The sequence below is a fragment of the Crocodylus siamensis genome, chromosome 4 (assembly GCF_052110815.1).
Source record: "Crocodylus siamensis isolate JL-2025a chromosome 4, ASM5211081v1, whole genome shotgun sequence".
In the NCBI taxonomy this organism is placed as follows: domain Eukaryota; kingdom Metazoa; phylum Chordata; order Crocodylia; family Crocodylidae; genus Crocodylus; species Crocodylus siamensis.
In genome coordinates, this window is record NC_143398.1 from 86,348,037 (window position 1) to 86,367,480 (window position 19,444).

A 19,444-nucleotide genomic window follows, 5' to 3' on the forward strand; every position below is an offset into this window, starting at 1 on the left:
CAAAAATATCCCAGGATTGGCATGTACACACATCACCCTTCTAACCAAGGTTTAGTGAATGGCTGAATGCAGTACCACTTTTTTTGCCAATGATTTAATCCCAACATAACTGTACAGACATACTTTACAATACCCTGGGATAAACAGTTACTACCTTTTATCCAGGAAACATTTTTAGGATTTATCCTGGCACAACAATCATGGACGTTTCCACAACTGCACTTTATTCTGGGATGAACCATTATATCCCAGGACAAATGCAACGTCTGTTTGCAGTCTAGAAAATAACAGATGATAGACAAGGTAGGCACAGTTAGTGAAGGGCATTGCAAATGAAGCGTCATGCAATAAAGGAGGAAGATACAGTGAAAAATGCAAAGAATAGTGATGTGGTCAAAGTGATTGCCAAGGAGCAGTGTTCTGAACAGGTATAAGCAGGGCAAAGACAGAGAAAAGGATGTTGTAGTAATCAAGACATGAAAGGATAAGCCTGGATGAACGTGTTATTTATGTGGATGGATAATGATAGGTCATGTCTTAGCAATGTTATGCAGTAGAAATTGGCAAGATTTACATTCAATCTAGATGCCACATACTAGAGAGATCTGGCCAAAAAATTATGCCCAGTTTATGACTCCAGGTGACAAACAAAATAGCCATGCTCTCCACAGAGCAAAAACTGTGGAAAGCAAAAACAGAGCTCTGTGTTGACCTTGAAAGGACCACCTAACGTGCATAAGAAGATAGAAGGCAGAACAGATTTGCACCTTATAGACTAACCAAAGCAGAATATATGCTGCTTTGTGAGAGTATTACGCACACGCACCCCCACAAGCTTTCATGAGCTGTAGCTCACTTCATCAGACGCTGCAAAAGGACATCCACCTAACATCCATAAGAAGATGTCAGAGTCCAGACAAAATTTAAACAGAAGGATACATGTCTGCAGATTAAAGGCAATTTGGTAAGTTATCAACACTGAGATAGTGACCAAATGTGTCTATGGACACGATTACCCAAGAACAGTGCACAGGAAGATCAAAAGATGGGACTGGTTGGAGAGTTCTGAGGGGGAAAGTAGAAGAGAAGTCTTTTGGTCTATAACAGGGAAGAAGAGGGTTGTAAGACAGGGAAAGCCACATCAAAGACAGCAAAAAACACATCTGGAATGGCAGACACGAGATCTGTGGACCAGAGGATCCAACACTGTGGACATGGAGTAGTAAAGTAGTTTAGTTGGGAAAACAACAAAACTGAAGGAAAGAGCAATTATGGGGTGAAGGAAATCAACTGAGTCCAGGGATTTCTTTCCAAGACCTGTATCCCAAAAGGAAGAAAGATGCTGGGATGGGGGTTGGTAGAGGGGATCTAACAATAGGAAAGAGTTATAGATGTAGAAAAGTGGATCATGGTGAGAATCAAGAAGTCTGCACTAGAAAAATGGGAAGTAGGCAGGGAGGAGAAGGATAAGAGTAGACAAAAAGTCATTCATGCTGATAAACTAAAAGTGACAGAAAGGCAGATGGGTAATTGTGCACAAGAAGCTGTTTGGAGATGCTGAAAGAGATGAGGGGATGGTCAGAAAGGAGGACCTCAGCAGAGTGGAAGGCCTGCATGCAAGTAGCATTCAGTGAAGCAAAAGAAACAAACATTTGATGAGTGGGAGAGAGTAGAAGCAAGGTGGCAGGTCAAATGAAGAAGTGAAAGCAAAGAAACATGCAATTAGGGGGGTGGATAGGTCATTAATGTGGATGCTGAAGTCACAGATGATGACTGGGAGACTAAGGAAAGAATTAGAGTGCCCCAGAAGTCAAAAGTATCATCACAGAGAAAAATGTTTATCAGAAGGAGCCAGGGAAATGGTATGTCAGCAGCAAAGGAAAATATGCAAAAAGACAACACAGTAGTATTCAAACAAGGGAGGAGGGAATTTGAAGCAGCAAAAATTAGGGAGAAGTCCAACTCTGCCTATGTGGTCTGATCCAGAGAAAGGAGCAGAAACGGAAAGGTTAGCTGAAGAAGCAAAGCAAGACAATAAGTTATGGGTCTCTGCAAAAGCAAGATATGGGGGGGAAAATGTTGCAGATGTTGTGATTGTGCCAAAAAGGAAACTGCAGTGTGCTACAGCAATTTTAGCCTGGCTTGAAGGTGTCAGCTTCTTTCCCCCTTGTTCTTGCAAGATTTGCCAGGTTACCCAGTTTCTTAGGATTTACCCATTGTACCTCACCCAACATTCTCATGATCTTATAACTTGGCCAGAATGGTACATGCATATAAAAACATGATGGCATTTGCTATAGAGTTAATCAATACCTCGTAACAGATAACATGCATCTAAATTTCCTAGATAGCTTTAAAAAAATCTCAGTCCAATCTCATTTAATTAATGAACTAGACTAGAATGTTTACCCTCCACCAAAAGGGTGTTCTTCAAGATCTCCCATACAGATAAAAAGATGGCTTGAAAAACAGACTGAAGTTGGCTGCAAAAGATAAAACACTGCAAGCATCAATGCTTAGTAAATTCTGGCACTCACCATCTCTCTTGCTATTTCCACAGCTTCCTGCAGCCCATACAGCCTGCCACAGACCAGGTAGATCCCATTGGCCCAGAGAATACAACCCTCATGGACCCAAAATTCATTGCTGTCAAGAGGTAGTTCAGGAATTTGTAACTCCAGCTCAGAGCCACCTTCTGAAGTGGGCATCGGGGGTTTTGAGTCCAAAGGAGTCTTTTCACTGCCACTGACACCCTCAGTGGTTGCTTTTTTACAAGAAGCTCCCCTTGAAAGTGACCGAGAGGCCCCACCACAGTCCTCAGAGCGGTGCCGCCTCTTAAAGCGGGGATGGGCAGCCAGGCTTCTTTGTTCCTTCTGTTGTTGCTGTTCTTCTTCCTCTTCTGTATCAGTCTTGGAGCCATTAGAAGCACTTTTGTGCCGTACCTTGACCTTGCTCTGCATTTCTGTGGCCCTCTTGGGAGGTGGGTTTTTGGGCAGTGTAGCGGCATAATCCTGGGGATAGAAAGGCCCAAAGAGATCACCCATGTTGCGATAGCTGGCCCACTTGCCACACAGGCAACAAACCAGATGCCCCAAGACAGAAGACTCTGTTACTACTGGGCCCTGCAGCATGAAAGTCGATGTGGGCAGCACTTTGCTCTCAGTGTTGCTAGGAGGGGGAGTTGAGGACCTCTGCCCCTTTCGACCCCTCACCAACTTGTTCTGCTCCTCTTCTTCAGCATTAATGATTGTGCACACTGCACCTAATTCACACTTGTTTACCACATGAATATAAGGGAAAAAGGACTTGTTCTTGTTGTCAGTTTTATCTACAGATTGGGTGGCATATTTCAGCTTGATCTCTGGTTCTTGAGGCTCCACAATGGGAGCAGCCCGTCTAGTTTTCCTCTTTCTTGGCTGTGCTGCAGGTTTCCTCCTCTCCCTCCTTTGTCTCTTAGGTTTTGGCTCTCCACCACCTGCACCTTCTGATGACTGGGATGGTGGCTGTGGTGGTGGAGGCGGCGGCAACGGCTGCTGCTGTTGTTGCTGCTGCTGCTGCTGTTGCTGCTGCTTCTTCTGCTTGTTCACGCTACCAATGGGCCTCCCCTTTTTCTTTCCAGAGGGGAAATATCCCTTTGGGGGGAAGCCATCTGGCTTGGGTGAAATGTTTGTAACGTCTCCATCTTTTTCTTCAGACTTTGGGTTCAATTCAGAAGTAAACACATTAGATGGGGAGACTGTTTTTGAGTCAGAAAAGGTAAGAGTTCCAGCTCCACTTACAGAAGCATCAGATCTTCCTTGTATACCAGACTTCTGCGAAGATAGTGGGGCCACACTAGTCCCTGATCCTTCTTTACTAACACTAGCTACTTCAGATGTCTCCTTTTTGACCTTATCATCTTCGCTGCCATGCCACTCTTCTTGTCTTGATAGAGACATTTCACCCACCATTTCTTGGCCCGCTGTCCCCATTTGATCTGATGCAGTCTCTCCTTTCCTCTTCTCAGTTTCTGATCCATGACTGGTCACACTCCCACCTTCAGGTCCACTCTTGAGGGAAAGGATGTCATCAAGAGTGACAGCATCTGCACCAATTTCAGCATTGTTGGAGGAAACACTCCTCCTGATGTTGGGGGATGTAATTTTTTGAACAATAGCTTCCAGTTTTAATCCCCGTCCCTTCCGTGGAGGCAATATTTTGGTCTTAGCCGGACTTGTAAGAGAAACAGCAGGGCAATTCCTGTTGTCAGGAATAGGAAGATCTTTGGAAGGATCGCCCTTTGACAGTGACTTCCCAGCATCTTGGCCTTGAGATGAGTGGGCATAAGAGTTGAATGCTTTGTCAGTTCCTTCCTTTGATGAAGGAAGCAGTCGCCCCTTATCATCTGTACCACTATTCTTTGCATCCTGTGACTGCCTTTTGCTAGGAATAGGAGAGATGAAAGAACGGACCCTTCTCCTCATAATTAAAGGATTTTGAGGAGACTGATCTTCTTGGCCAGGGAGCCTCATCATGGCATTACTCGGCTTCGGCAAATCTGTAGATTCTTCTCGCCTGTGCCCATCACCATCCGGAGGGCAAAATCTTTTCTGATTGGCTGCTCCTAGAGGACCACTGCTCTTGGCTGGAGAGGTCTGCCGGGACAGATCCCAACCAGATTCCTGTTGCTGCATCTTCTGGTTACCATGTTTTAATTCGGTGCACTTGTTTTGAGCACCATCACTACCCATGATACAACGCCCAGTTTCTTGACCTCCAGCATCAAGGTAAGAGCTGGCCTGGATGTACATCATTCCATCCTTGTCATTTTTCAAGGGACTTCTTACTCTGTCAAGGAACTGCTGTTGCCTTGGGCTCTTCCTTGCCCCTTCCTGTCTATGCTGAGCTGCAGCAATCACGCCCTGAGCAGTGCTGCTGCTCCATTCTTTGTATTCATCTTGCTGTTGCTGGTATATCTGCCTTTTGTAATGATACTGGGAATTCAAACTCTGGCTGGGGTCACCAAAAGCATGAGCCCTAGTGTTTGCATGATATGCTGAAGCCAAAGATGGACCTTCAGAGTTCTGAGCGAACGGAGAGTGTAAAGAACCCCTGCTGACCCTCTCAGCCAGAGTCATGTGGGGGTTCATGTGGTGGAGATCTGTTCCTGGGCCTCTGCTTCTGCCCGGTGACATCTTCAGTTTATCAGCCAGATCCTGAAACTGCGAAGGTGATTTTCCCCTCATACCTTCCCTGCCGCTTCCAATTCTGCCAGGGGCTCGCCTCATTTGTGTTGACCTGCTCTCTTGCTGGGAGATGTAGTCTGAAGTAACATCAGAGACTGCAGCTCCAGGGCTGGCATTGCCTCGGAAAGATTCATGTTTGATGCCGGGAGGATGACAGTGATCACCAGATTTCTTGCTGTTAAGACTGACTGAGGTCTTTGACTGTTCAAAATCTTCCTCTTTTATTTGCCCACTATGAGACTTTAACTTTGTTTCCATGGACACCAGGCCACCAGGGAGTATGACTGACTGGCCTAAACCAGGAGTAAGCCGCTCACCTCTTCCACTTCTGGCCTCAGGACCCATGTGCCCGATTGGGTGAGGCCCAGGGTCCCTAACCAGTTGTCTTAGTGGAGATATGTCACAGATAACAGACCTCCTCTCTGATAGTGCACCTCCTTCATGGGCAGATGACTGTGACTCCACCTCAAACTTTCTAGGGATAGGATAGTCAGCCAGATTGATCTGTTTCATCTCAGGAGCTGTGCCACTTGATTTCCTATCCCAGGGGCCCCAATGGGGGCTTTCCAGGAGTGATCCCATGGTTTTGTTTAGAAGGCTTCTGTTGGTTAATTCATTGGCTTGGCTAATTAAAACATTGGGCCTCATGGCTCCTTCCAAGCTTCCAGCCATCCCTGGATGCTCCTGAGCATTCCTAGCATATCTTCTATCTGGGTGATGGTGATACCCCTGCAAAACTTCCTGTAGGAGACTGGGAAATTTCTCATTCCGCCCCTTTCGCTCACTATGCCCTGGAAAATCCCCTTTTTCTTGGCTCAAAGGATACTGAGGAAAGCCACCAATATTTCTCTGCATGCCAGCACCTAAATTATCCTTATAGCTGTACCTTAAACTGCCAGGAGATTTGGAAGGTTCTGTTCTACCAGGAAAACTTGACCCCAGGATTGTATGACTAGCCTGGCTGCTACCCTCTCCGTTGTGGTTAGTGTTGTTATCCCCACTTTTACTCCCTTTACTCCCTCCTTGAGGCTCTGGTTGTGGCATCACTTGCCCAGTTTCCTTCAATCCACTGGACCCAGGAGCTGCTTGGGTAGCTGTAGAAACATCATCTTGTGTGGTTTTATCTGACCCACCTGACTTTTCTACTCTGCCTGTCATGGCCTCCCGGGAGACAATCACCCCAACCGCCTTTTCATTCACTTTTGGGGCAGCCTCTGCTGCTACCAAGGCTTCCTTTCCATCAGGGGAGGACACATCTTCCCTAGCTGCAGGGCTGGTACTGACTTTTGGTGGCTCATTCTGAGAGCCTTGTGCTGGTGAGGAGTTGGATCTCTCTACATTGCCCCCTTTGTAAGTGGTGTCTGAACTAGTGCTCTGGCCACTCAACTGCCTCACTCTCTCTCCATGATCCTCTGAACTGCTGGAGCAGCCACCATCAAGAGATTCTGCCAGAGGAGACTTGAGTTGCTCTTCTGCCTGGGAGGAGCCTTCTGAGTTTGTACAGCTGTCAGCCTTTTTAGAAGATGATGATCTTTTGGAACCTTTTTTCTGAGGTGCCAAGGCATCTGAAAGCAACATGTGCTGCACTGTGTTGGGAAGATTAGCAACTTGAGAGCTTAGAGCACTTAGGCTGCTCAGACCTGGATCTGTAAGCCTTTTCTCCTGCAACCCTTCCAACCCAAATCCCTTGAAGCCCCCAGCTTGAGCATTGGGGCTCGGCATCATGGATGGTGTTGGGCTGAGCTGAGGCATCATCTGCAAAATCCGATTTCTAGAGCCCATGGACATGTTGCCTTGCCCACACTGAAGATTTTCTCCACCTGACATGAGAGGAGATGGAGTGGAGCTGCAGCTTGGAGACTGAACTACAGAGGCAGCTGGAGACGGGTTGGAAATAGGACTGAAATTCTGATGAAATTGCATTGGTGACCTCACAGGGACTTCAGATTGGCTGTACTGTCCCACTTGACTTTGAAGTGAAAGCTTGGTAGCTGCATTTGAGTACTGCATTACATGCTGTGAGGGATGCTGTTGCTGCTGCCCCTGCTGTCCACCTTGGGGCATCTTAGATTGCTCAAAACTTTTAATTGGCTGAGTCTGAAAGTTAAAATTAGATTGGGTTCCATAAGCTTGTGCACTGGAACCCACAGCATGGCCTTCATATTGTGAACCAGAATTCACATTGTAACTGCCATCGTAATTCTGTCCCGACTGGCCAAAACGCTGGGGGGAAGGAAAAGAGGAGGAAGAAGAAGCAGGGGGTTGATAGTGTTGACTGAACTGACCCACTCGTAACTGGTATCCAGAAGCAGAGGAAGGCAAGGCAGATGGACGCTGCATTGGCTGCAAATGGGAGGCGCTAGAAACAGGTTGGCTGGATGCCTGTGGCAAGGGCTGATGGGATTGATAGATTTGCTGTCTCAGTTGCTGTACTTGCTGCTGCTGGCTAGAAGCTTGTTGCTGATATTGGGTACTCCCTGGAGAGAAAGGTCCAGTATAGTCCTGCTGATAGTGAGAGACACCCCCAAGGGTTGAGTGCTGTGTTTGAAACTGGCCTACATGTCCCTCGCTTCCATACTGGCTCCCAAAGCTGCTCCCTTGTGGTGGTCCATAGCTCTGCACTGGCCCAGACGGCCTGCGCTGAGGTGGTTGCTGTCCTCCTGCTGCTACAGCATCTTTGTTGGAAGCCATGTAGTAAAATTCTCCTGCTTCTTTCCTGAAACCTTGGTAGCTCTGATGACCAGAGCTCTCACCAGGCATTGCTGCAGAGGTCCCTGCTGCTCCACGCCGTCCACTGCCAGCACCTCCTCCAAAGCTCTGAAACATCTGGGCCTGCTGGCGAGGGCTGAATTCTTCCAGCCGGGATGTGCCGTGCACTTCCTGTGGGTAGTTCTGCTGGTTTCCGTGGTAACTGCTTTGCTCCCGAAAGGACTGCATGCTGTTCAGCAGCAGAGTAACAGGTCAGCAGCCCTCCTAGAGGAAAAGAGAAGGAGAGAGAGAAAGAGTGAGTTCACATCTCCCAGTCATACATATTGGTAAAATTAAATTACAATAGTTAACAGCCATGTCAAAATAATAGTCTTCTCCCACCATCTGGGAATTTATCCACAAACAACCCCTGTCCTTACTCTTAAAGATCCTATGTTAAAGGATTCCCATTGTGATGGGAAGTCAAAGAAATTCATCACGTATCACCCAGTGAGAACACCATTCCAACATTTATGTTACTCTTGACAGACACTGATCAAATTAGCACGAGTAAGGCGAGGCAGATGGATACTGCACTAGTTACAAGTGGGAGACACTAGATATGGATTGGCTGGATTCAGGAACATTTTGCTATGCCTATTCAAGGAGAATTTCCAGACGGAAGTCACAAGATCGCCAGCTCTCAAATTATCCCCTCTAGTATCCCCACCCAGAAGAGCCTTAGAGAAAAAGAGCATCCTGTTATAGAAGTTACAATTTAAGGCAAAACAGCAAAACCTACGTGAACGCTCTCAAACTCCTCACTGATCTAGAGCAATAAAAAAGAACTTATCTAGAGGTCCTTCCCAGTGCCATGGCAAGCACCAGGGATGGACTCAGAACACAGGCAGAGACGCCGTCTGCATTCTGCTGACCCCACCCCATCTCCAGGCTGCACACTCCAGCCCAGCCCAGCCTGGTAGTGGAGCTGCAGATGGCCAGGGCCAGGACTGTGCACAGGACTGCTGTGCTGGAGGCTTCCCAGCAGGTGGGCAAGCCTGGGGCTCAGGCAGAGGGACACCCCATCCCACCTGGATGGGGGTTGAGTGCCAGGGCCGGCCACTAGGGGCAGGGTCCAGGGAAGCAGATGCGGGGAGGCACTGAAGGTAGGCCAACCTAAACGGGCCCCCGGGAAGGCAGGGACTGGGTAGGAAGCAGGGCTGCCCCAGGGCTCTGGAGCCTCGGGCTGCAGCTGGCGGGGGCTCCCAGCAGCACCCGAGGTGGGGCCTGGCCCAACCCACACTGCTCCACAGGAATGAAACAGCCACCCTTTCCATAAGGGGATGCCACCTGACTGGAGCAGGATGCTGGGCTCAAGGGACTCCCGGTTCTGGGCTCGGCCTCCCCGTACACCAGGCACAGTGAGAATGAGGCAAAACTGCTCCCAGTGCAGGGGTGGGCCCAAGTACCAGAGCACTGCAGCCCCTGGGAACAGCCACCACAGCTGGCTCAACCTTGCCCACCCACAGCTCCCCTCCAGGAGGCCGGGGTAGGCACTGCACGGGGCCGCTGTACTGCAGGCTCCTGGCTGGCTGGGCCCTAAGCCCTACCTGTGGCAGCTGTTCCCAGGCCTTGGGGGACTCCCACAGCTGGGCCCTTGCACCATAGTGGCTCGGCCCTAAGCCCTACCTGTGGCAGCTGTTCCCAGGCCTTGGGGGACTCCCACAGCTGGGCCCTTGCACCATAGTGGCTCTGCCCCACTTATGCTGTGCCTGGCATGCAGGGAAGCCAAGCCTGGAACCTGGGAGCCTCCTAAGGCCCAGTGTCCTGCTCCAGCCAGGCAGCGTCCCCTCATGGGCAGGGTGGCTGCGACCCATCCCTGTGGAGCTGTGCGGGCCACGCCAGGTCCCACCTCCAGTGCTGCTGTATGCCTCCGCCCATCCACCTGCCAGCTGTGGCTGAGCCCACAGAGCCTCAGGGCAGCTCCCATTTCCCACCCAGCCTCAGCTTTCCCAAAGCTATGCCAGCCAACCGGCCTGCCTGTGACACGTCTCTCTGCACCTGGTTCTCCTTACACCACCGGGACCCTGCCCCAAGCACCTGGCAGCCCAGTTCTGCCCCCACCTGGGTGGAACAGGGCACCCATCTGCCTAAGCCCCAGCCATGCCCTACCTCCAACCCCTGGGCCCAGGGTTCCTGTACTCTGGAACCATCAGAGGCCTGGGTGCCCCAGCTCTGGTGGCTGCTGCTAGGGTGTCACTGCTTCCCTCTATGGGACACTGCCCTGGACCAGTGGGCCTGAGCTGCAGCCAGTAAAAGGTGGGAGAGGTTGGTGGCAAGGGACACACCCTCTCTCTCCTTTTCCATTTTCCCCCCCACTCTTTTTTCCTTTTCTTCTTTTTCTTCTCTGCTCGCTCCCCTCCCTTCTCTCTTTCCCCTTCTTTTTCTGTTTTCTTTTTTTCTCTCTCATCACAATATGCTTAACAAAACAAGAATACATAAGAGCAAAGGGTAATGTATGAAGTTTTATTTCTTGTCACCAGATTTTGAATTTTTAGGAAACCTAGTATTTACATTAAAAAAAAAAAAAGCAATTTATTATTATTAATGATATTAACATGCAGTGCATCCTCCCATTTACTTCCCACCCTGGCTTTGTTTTCTTTGGCTCTATGTTGTGGTGATCAGTCCAGCATTTGGCTCTATGAATGTGAATCCAGCACATACATGGATATCCCACCCTGGCTTTGTTTTTCTAGCATGCCAGCACCTTACAAGGTAGACCTTGTGGTTATTTCGGCACTCTGGCCAAAATCATCGCCTACCCCTGCTCTAAGGAATTCCTCTCAGCCTCCATTTATTCCTTATCTTAACACCTCTCTTGCATATCTCGAAGTGTTGAGTGATCCATACAAAAAGGGGGAACTATGAAGATGAAAAGAACTATAAGGTTTTATATTGGGAATAAATATAAGGGGATGGAGGAGAAACCATAACCCCAGACCAGTACAAAACTGTTTCTGTTGTTCATGCATTTCAATACCAGAATTCATAGATCCAAATGCTGGACTGATCACCACAACATAGAGCCAAAGAAAAGCTTCACAATGGTAAAACAAGTGCAGATTCACCGCTGCTATCCACCTTTAACTAAAGGAGGTCTACTGTTCCATCTCAGAACAAGAAAAAGAGATTATTACTGGCTTAAGACTCAATTGGAACAGTCTTTTAAAATAAAACCCTCCCCCCCTTACACCTACTTCATAAATACCTGGTGAAACAACCTATATTTGTGTCACCACACATGCCAAGCAAATCCAACACTACCTACTACACAAGCCTCAGCTGGCATTTCTTTCTCTACCTAAATGAAATCAAGAGGATGACACACCAGTTGCTGACTACAACAACTCCTACATAGTTCGTATCACCCATGGCCCCATATCTGCATGTCCATTTCCACCAGGAGCCTCAGCCTACCACCCTCAAAACACTACCTCCTCTTTTTAAGAGATAACCCACCTAAGCCAGAATCTACACACACAGTCTGCCAGCAAACCCACTACTGAACAGATTCCCAGCACATACATGGATATCCACCTATAGTATATGTCAATATTACCCACTTATCTTTATGCATGGTATAAGACCAATTTCTGGCATACATATTTCTATCCCACACTGGGTATTTATCCTTCACCAAAAGTGCACCCAACCCTATCCATAAAGGCTCATTACATTTCATGGGTACTTAAAGTCCCCAGCTCCACCTAAATCAACATACACCCATTTGAAGTGACCTAACAGAAATTACCTTTCATAAATTAAGCTAATTTCTCCCCCACACACCAAAACCCAGAAGCCAAAAGTTCAGTGAGGTCAATCAGGAAACAATCTAATTTATGAAAGTGCTCTGCATATAAAACATGAATACAGAGAAGCAATATACCCTTTTTATAATACTGCAAAATTATTTGCTAAAAGAACTAGAGTGACTCAAGTTACTCTCTGCATCTTGCTTCAAAAAGGTAGCAGAGAGAGACAGACGGGTCAAACACTTAACTTTTATGTTAGCATCTACCTACAGTGCAGGTTTGGCTTTGTCTGAAGTTTCTAAATAAGCATTAACACGGCCTCTACATATATTTTTAATGCACGAGTGCCTAAACTTTAATGTTTTGACTTCACCCGTGTACATGGCTATAATGCAGGGGTGGGCAAAATACGGCCCGTGGGCCTGATCCAGCCCATGAAGCCATTCTATCCGGCCTGCGGGGCCCCTAAAAATGTAGAAAATTAATATTTATCTGTCCTTGGTTCCCATCAAATATGACAGGACCAGGGCAGTAGGACCCAGGCAAAAGCCCAGTGGTCTCCTGCAACAGCAGGGCCTGCCCAGCCCAGCCCCCCCACTGGAAGCCCAAGCAGGGGCTTCTGGCCTTGGGAACACGAGTTTCCCGGGAACACGAGTTTCCAGTGCTGGTGCAGCCACAAGTCGGGGGCGGGGGGGCGCAGAGAAAAGCAGCCCAGGGAAAAGCTGAGCCCGGGAAAAAGTGGCCCCTCCCCTCCCCCATGGCCAGTGCTCCCTGGTACAGCTGCTCTCAGCCCACACAGGGCTGTCCTAAGCAGGCACAGGCAGCCCCATGCAGGCTGCAAGTGGCTGCAGTGCAGGGCACCAGCCACAGGGAGGGAAAGGGGCCACTTTTCCCACACTCAGCATCAATTTGTAACCCACCCCTGCTGCCAGTCTGGACCCTGCACCGGCTCTGGGCTCAGCCATGGCAGCAGCAGCTGCTCGGCACGGAGAAAAGCGGCCCCCCCTTGCCATGCCGGACAATATTTGCTGCTGCTGCCCGCCCGGAGCTCATACACTGGGCAGCATAGAGGTGGCAGTAGCAAACACTGCCCAGTGCAGCAAGCGGGGGAGGGGCATGTGGGGGACTTTCTTACACACGGAGCAGCTGCTGCTGCCACAGCATACCCCTCACAGGCAAGCCCGGAGCTGACACAGGGCCCAGGCTTTCAGCAGGAGCAGGTTGCAAGCTGGTGCCGAGCGTGGGAAAGCGGCCCCTCGTTCACCACATGGCCAACACGCCATGCTGCAACAGCTCACAGCCTGCATGGGGCTGCCGATGCAGGAGTCAGTGGGAGTACAGGGTCTACACCTGTGTCCTGGGGCCAGCACCAGCAGGGCCCAGAGCAGCACAGCAGGAATACAGTGTCCCAACCTGCAGGGGCTCTATGGAGTCGAACCACCTCCACCCTCTCCCTGCTGGTGCAGCCTAGCCTAGCTCCATAGACCCCTGCCAGCCTGCGCCCCACTGGTCCCAAGACACTGATCCCAAGATGGTGACCGGGGGTGGGGCACCTGACAAGGGGCAGGGTTACTCATGCAGCCCTCGACAGCTTGCCAAAACTGGGTTAGCAGCTCTCCGCCCGAAATACTTGCCCGCCCCTGCTGTAATGACTGCCAACACGATGTAACCATTTTTCTAACAATTCTGTAGCAGTGGTGAGATTCTCCAAGCATCACTGGTTAACTATGTTAGTCCTCCTAACAAAGTCAATATTTCAAAGTACATCCAAAAATGCCCTAAGAGCAAAAAGCAACATATACCCATAAGCTTCTGTGCCTTATGCATCAAGACTAGCTGCTCAGATTTTCCCACAACATGCCAATTTTATAGCCAGCCAACACAGTAGGTATGGACAGCCCAAAAACTCTTGTACCAAGGGTGTGCTGAACTCTTATTTTCTGAAACAGTGTCAAAGCAGCATAATGAGTTGTGTATGTAGTTGGAGATCTTTTGACACTGACTTTTTTCTTGGTTTTTGTTTTTTTTTTAATTTCAGACTTTGATTACACTGATCCATTAGTACAAGGATTCACTTTTAACATAACCTACCTAAGGATACTGGGTTTCCTAGTTTGGTTAGCCAAAAAGAAAATACAGTTAACAATAATGTTTGTTACAGTTTTGTAAGATCAGAACTGGGCATAATTGACATTTTTTTGTGTAGGCTGATTTTTTCATTATGGCATTTACTTATTTTTATGAAGACAGATTTCTACTATCACTAAACAAGTCTCTGCAAGTCCAGAGATGTACAGAAACACAGAAATACATATCTATCACCCAGCCATTTGGAAGAAAGGGAAAGGGGGGAAAAAAGGACAAGACAAATAATTTTGTTTTTTGTTTGTTAACCTCTAGCTAAAAAAAGAGCTATAATTTATGTTACTGGGGTGTAGGTTGTAGCCGTGTTGGTCTAAGGACATAGGCAGACAAGGTTCTTTAGGTGACTCTGATATCTTTTATTAGACCAACTTAAATAGCTGGAGAACAATTTTTAAGCAAGCTTTTGGGTTCAAAAACCCTTCGTCAGGATAAGGAAGTTGCAGCAGTTGGTGTGTGCTCTTCCTGGACGGAATGAAAAGTAAAAAAGCCAGAGGCTGGGCTGGTATGCCTACAAGACAGACAGGCAGTGAAAACGTAGATTGAGGAGTCAATGTGTGAGAGACAGGCTGGGTGCAGGGAAAAGAAAGGGGCACTTTTCTCACAAACCACTCTCTCTCCAATCTCTCAGTCCTGATCCTCAAAGGAAACTTACAAAACAATTCCCAGAGATAAGCCTATGAACTCCACTTCATCAACTTCCTGGATACTAAAAATCATGGACTACAGACACTGGATTTTTGACACATTATAGCCTGCCTGACAGCTGACTTCCCAGGTACCTGTCCACTATTCATCCCCCTTCTCTCCCCACCACCCAGTCTGTCTCTCACCCATTGACTCCTCAATCTACATTTTCACTGACTGCCTGTCTCATATGCATACCAGCCCAGCCTCTGGCTTCTTTACTTTTCATTCCATCCAGGAAGAGCACACATCAACTGCTGAAACTTCCTTATCCTGATGAAGGGTTTTTGAACTGAAAAGCTTGCTTAATAATTGTTCTCCAACTATTTAAGTTGGTCTAATAAAAGATATCAGATTCACCCAGAACCTTGTCTGCCTATAATTTATGTTGAGTAGTAGAACTTCCTTCTACTCGGGACGCTAAGCAACGTTTCATAGTTGTTAGGGCTGGAAGGGACCTCACAGACCATCGAGCCCAGCCCCCACCTTCCCACCCTGCACACAGGCAGAAAAGCCTGTTGGGATCAGATGACTCCAGCAAGAGGGGCGTCAAAATGCTTTTTGAAGATCACCAGGGTGGGTGACTGTACCACTTCTGGGGGGGACCCTGTTCCAAACCCTCAGTACTTGACTTGTAAAGAAGTTTTTTCTTGTCTAGTCTGAAGCGATCCTCAATCAGCTTGTGCCCATTATTTCTTGTCCTCTACTGGGGGGCACTGGTGAACAGATACTCTCCCCAGGCCCTGATGTACGCCCTTGATCTACTTATAGGCTACCACCAAGTCCCCTCTGAGTCTTCTCTTCTCCAGGCTGAACAGTCCCAAGTCTTTCAGCCTCTCCTCATACAACCTGGTCCCTAGGCCTCTAATCATGCATGTGGCCCTCCTTTCAACTCTCTTGAGCTTCTACACATCCTTCCTGAAGTGTGGCACCCAGAACTGGATGCAGAACTCCAGCTGCGGTCTCATCAAGGCTGAGTAGAGAGGGAGGATGACATTCTTAGCCTTGCTCAAGATGCCTCAGTAGATGCATGCCAGCGTTGATTAGCTCTGCCAGCTACAGCATCTCACTGGTGGCTCATGTTCCTTTTGCTGTCTATCACAACACTCAATGAAGAGTTATCAAAATCAGTACCAGTGTAGGAGAACTGAGAGCCATGCTCAGGTAAATGAAAACAGATGGACCATTTTCACAATCAAGAACAGCAGGAATCCAGGTTTTCTGTTCACTGCAGAAAACAGATACCAATGCAGATTTTCTCCTTTAATAGAAAATGTGGATTCTCCCTTTTCTCCTTTAAAGCGGGGGGGAAACACAGGTTTCCCTTGGTAGTCTGGCTGAGTTCCAGCCTGCAAGGGGCTGCACGGAGCAAGAGGGCAATCAGAGGCAGGGGGAACCATGTGAATGTGCATGCGCACATGCATGTAGCAGCCAGGCAACAGTGGACAGCAGCTCCCTCCAGATAAGTCTATGGGGCAGGGACACAGGCCACGTGGAAGAGACTCAGGACAGAGAGGAAAGGAGTACAGACTGCATGCTGGGGGGCCAGAAGGGGGCATGTGCCTTCCCCCACAAGATTTCTGTGCCCACAGTGGGGGCACAAGGCTGCAGCCAGGCTGGACCAGCTCCAGGCATGAGCCACCTCCATGGCCATGGCTGCCCAGCAGCAGTGGGGGGGCGCAACCCTGCACCACTACTTCAGTGTCCCACCATGGTAGCACAACACTCTCCAGCATTGGGCCCTACACATGGGGCCATGGAGGCAGCTCCTGTCTAGAGCTCATCTGGCCTAGCTTCAGCCCTGTGGGCACCAAAAACTTGAAGGGGGGGGGCATGTGCCCCCCTCCCCCCCACTGCATTGCCTATGCCCCTCCATGCCTTCTGCACACACCCACTCCCTTCACACACACAGGGGCTGGGATCAGCAGGCAGCAAGTGAGAGTGAGGGACACCAGCGGGGCTAGAGGGCAGCAGGTGAGGACTGTTGACAGGGCCAAGAGGGGAGGGGGTGCTGTGACTTGGGAGGAAGGGGCAATGGCATAAGCAGTGAGGGTGGGGGAAAGCGAATGATGACACAGCCACAGTTAGACCCACATCCTGGTGAGGAAAGGGGGCAGGATGAGCCCTGATTTTTCAAGATAAACACAAAATCAAATGCCAAAATGTATAGCTATTTAGAATTTATTTTATTATAGTGATTGAGGCACTGGCAGACTTCCAACTTGCTCTGAAATTGTAAATATATCAATAAAACATTGTGTTCAACCAATACCTATATATACAGTGGCGTTTTATTTTAATCACGGAAAAACATGGATTTTGGGGTTGTTAATCAGAGAATTTGGGATTTTTAAACTGAGAAAACCAGGATCCCTCCTGAACAAAACCTGGTATATTGAGGTATTTTGTGTACCTGGTATTTTTTGTACCAGGTATCCTATCCATTGTCAAGGCCAAGTTGCTAACCTGCACTGCTGTGGGTACACTGACTTAACTAGTCCACCTGAGCAGTGACTGGAAACAGAATGATTTTTCTGCTTCAGTTTCTTGGGAGCACCACTCAACAGGAGTTGTTCCCCACACTGTGCTTAAAGTTAGAACACATAATTAGCTGTGGGCATTCTTCCCATCTACAAGAACGTGCAACTGAATGATTAAACAGAAGAAGAAATTTATCAAAGCAGCAGAGCAATTTGTTTTCTATTTAGTGCCTCCTCAAGGGAAATAAAGGCAGAACAATTTTTGTTTTCAGCCTCAAGTGTCATATGCACGTAAATCAATATACAAAGCATTTTAAAGATCAGTCTGTCCAATAGACAACATTAAAATGCTGTGTGCGCCAATTAGAATTTTGGTTGTTCTGGAATGCCAAACAAGAAATATTTTGTAGACTCATATATTTACCTTTCTAAAGAACCACAGCCCTTGTCAAAATCACCCCCCACAACTACCAGGAACTGTGTGATGAAAGCCTACTGGTTCAAGCCCAATTCTCACAAAATTCCAGATCCCTTCATCCCTGGCATGCATGCCAAGACAATTTCAGTGAAACCTGCACCTTGCCACTGCACTACATTTTATTTTGCCAAGAATGTAGGAGTGATCTTGCTCCCTAGAGTTTAAGATTTAAAAGTAAACCATCTTGTAGTCATACACAAAAAACTTAAAAAACCTCCTGAAATGTTTAGTAAAAAGCCACTGTTTTAAAAAAAGAAATGAAAGTTTAGCTTACTTAAATATTTTAGCTTCTCTATTTCCTCAGCTCTTAATCTAACACAATAAGAACGTAAAATTAAGTTCTTGATGCATCACCCCAAAATTTGATAGATCATATATAATTAGTGATGTGTAAAAATGTTTTTAGTCACATATATCAATTTATACTAAAAAGCTTATTAATGTCTCATGAATTGAGAGATACATTCCAACTACCTTACAAGCTAATTTTTCCTTAACCTTACCACAAATTTGTTAAAAGGTCTGCAAATAAAATTTTATGCCTGATCTGTGTCATGTGCATTTTTAATGAGCAACAATCTGAAGATTATTTTTCTCCCCTTGGCCTTCTACAAAACTAAAACCATAACCAAGTAATTAGCATTCTTCCTTGTTATTCGTTCGTTCCTTTTGTCTGAAAACTGCTACAAATATAACACATAATGTATAGGGACCTGACTCAAACCATGAAAACCAGCTGTTTCCACAAACACCGCAAAAAACAGTGGTTTCCATGATTTTGTGTGGACTTGCTGGAAAAACAACAGCTTATCAAAAATAAAATGCTGGCTCCCCAGTGGACTGCTGTGGCCCAACCCCTCCACCCATCAGCAAAAAGGAGTGGGGCCACATAAAAGGCAGCCCTCTCAGCCAAACACTGGGAAGGGACGGGTCTGTCACAGCCCCTTGGCCAATTAATGGCAGCAGGGGGAAGGGGAGGGCACCAACAAGGACTGCAAAAGTGGTGGCCAGAGCCATGACTGGCCTGCAAAAATCGCCCATCTGCCACCACAATTTGGACAGGTCCCAGTACATGCTTAGGGACCTACCCAAATTGCAGCAAACTGGGCCTAAATCCTGTGGCACTCTACTGTGGGAGATGGAAGACTCGCTAACTGCTTCAGAAAAATCTACTTTCCCCTGCCCCCTGAACCTGATGACTACTAATTTTAAAAAGCGACTACTACAATGTAAATGTAAATTGATTTCCCCCCCCAACACACATACACACACTTTTGTCTCCCAAGAAGTTTGGGAGGCACTGGTCAAGTATCAGAAACATTACTGAATTCTGTAGCAGAAACCCCCATTTAATGAATGGAACAGGGGAAGATTTTTTTTTTTTGTTTGGGGTGGGTGTTTTGCTTTGTTCCTGGCATTTCAGAGTAACTCTCTCACTGGTACTAATAAGGAAATAGTGAAAACTGAATTACTACAAGCCACCTACAGATGCAGGAAGACAAAAGTGGTTTACATTTTATTCAGATTTAATTCTGCAAAGCTAATTTTTTATTTTAATAAAGAAGTTTGCACTCAGTAAATAGTATGTTATGAAGAATGTTTAACTTCTCAGTACATATGGAAGTGTACATACAACATTTTGTTTAGTTCCACATCTCCTGAAAGTCTGAACTATTAAAACTATTGGTAAATGAGAGAGAGAGAGATGCGAAAAACAGATCAAAAGGAAAATTTAAGTAACTTGAACTAAAGCTGATTCACTTTGCCCTGTAACTTAAGGATTAAGAGGCATAACTTCAGTTGTGATGAATATTTGCTTCCATGACTAACAAAAGACCACCACCCCCTCCACACACACAGTGAACCGCAGAAAGGAAAAAGAATTACATGAACTACAAAGTTGCTACCAATGCCTCTATCTCCATAACA

The 19,444-nt window shown here is 47.3% G+C and overlaps 1 protein-coding gene across 7 annotated transcripts in view; it reads right to left on the reverse strand.

Moving 5' to 3' along the window:
* Positions 1-19,444, reverse strand: part of TCF20 (transcription factor 20) — a 173,964-nt gene that overhangs the window by 55,264 nt on the left and 99,256 nt on the right. For all 7 annotated transcript variants that reach the window (XM_090042712.1, XM_090042714.1, XM_090042708.1 and 4 more), the window contains one exon: positions 2,538-8,198. In XM_090042712.1, the coding sequence (XP_089898838.1) occupies positions 2,538-8,162 (5,625 nt within the window). In that variant the 5' untranslated portion in view covers positions 8,163-8,198. The remainder of the gene's footprint in view (positions 1-2,537; positions 8,199-19,444) is intronic.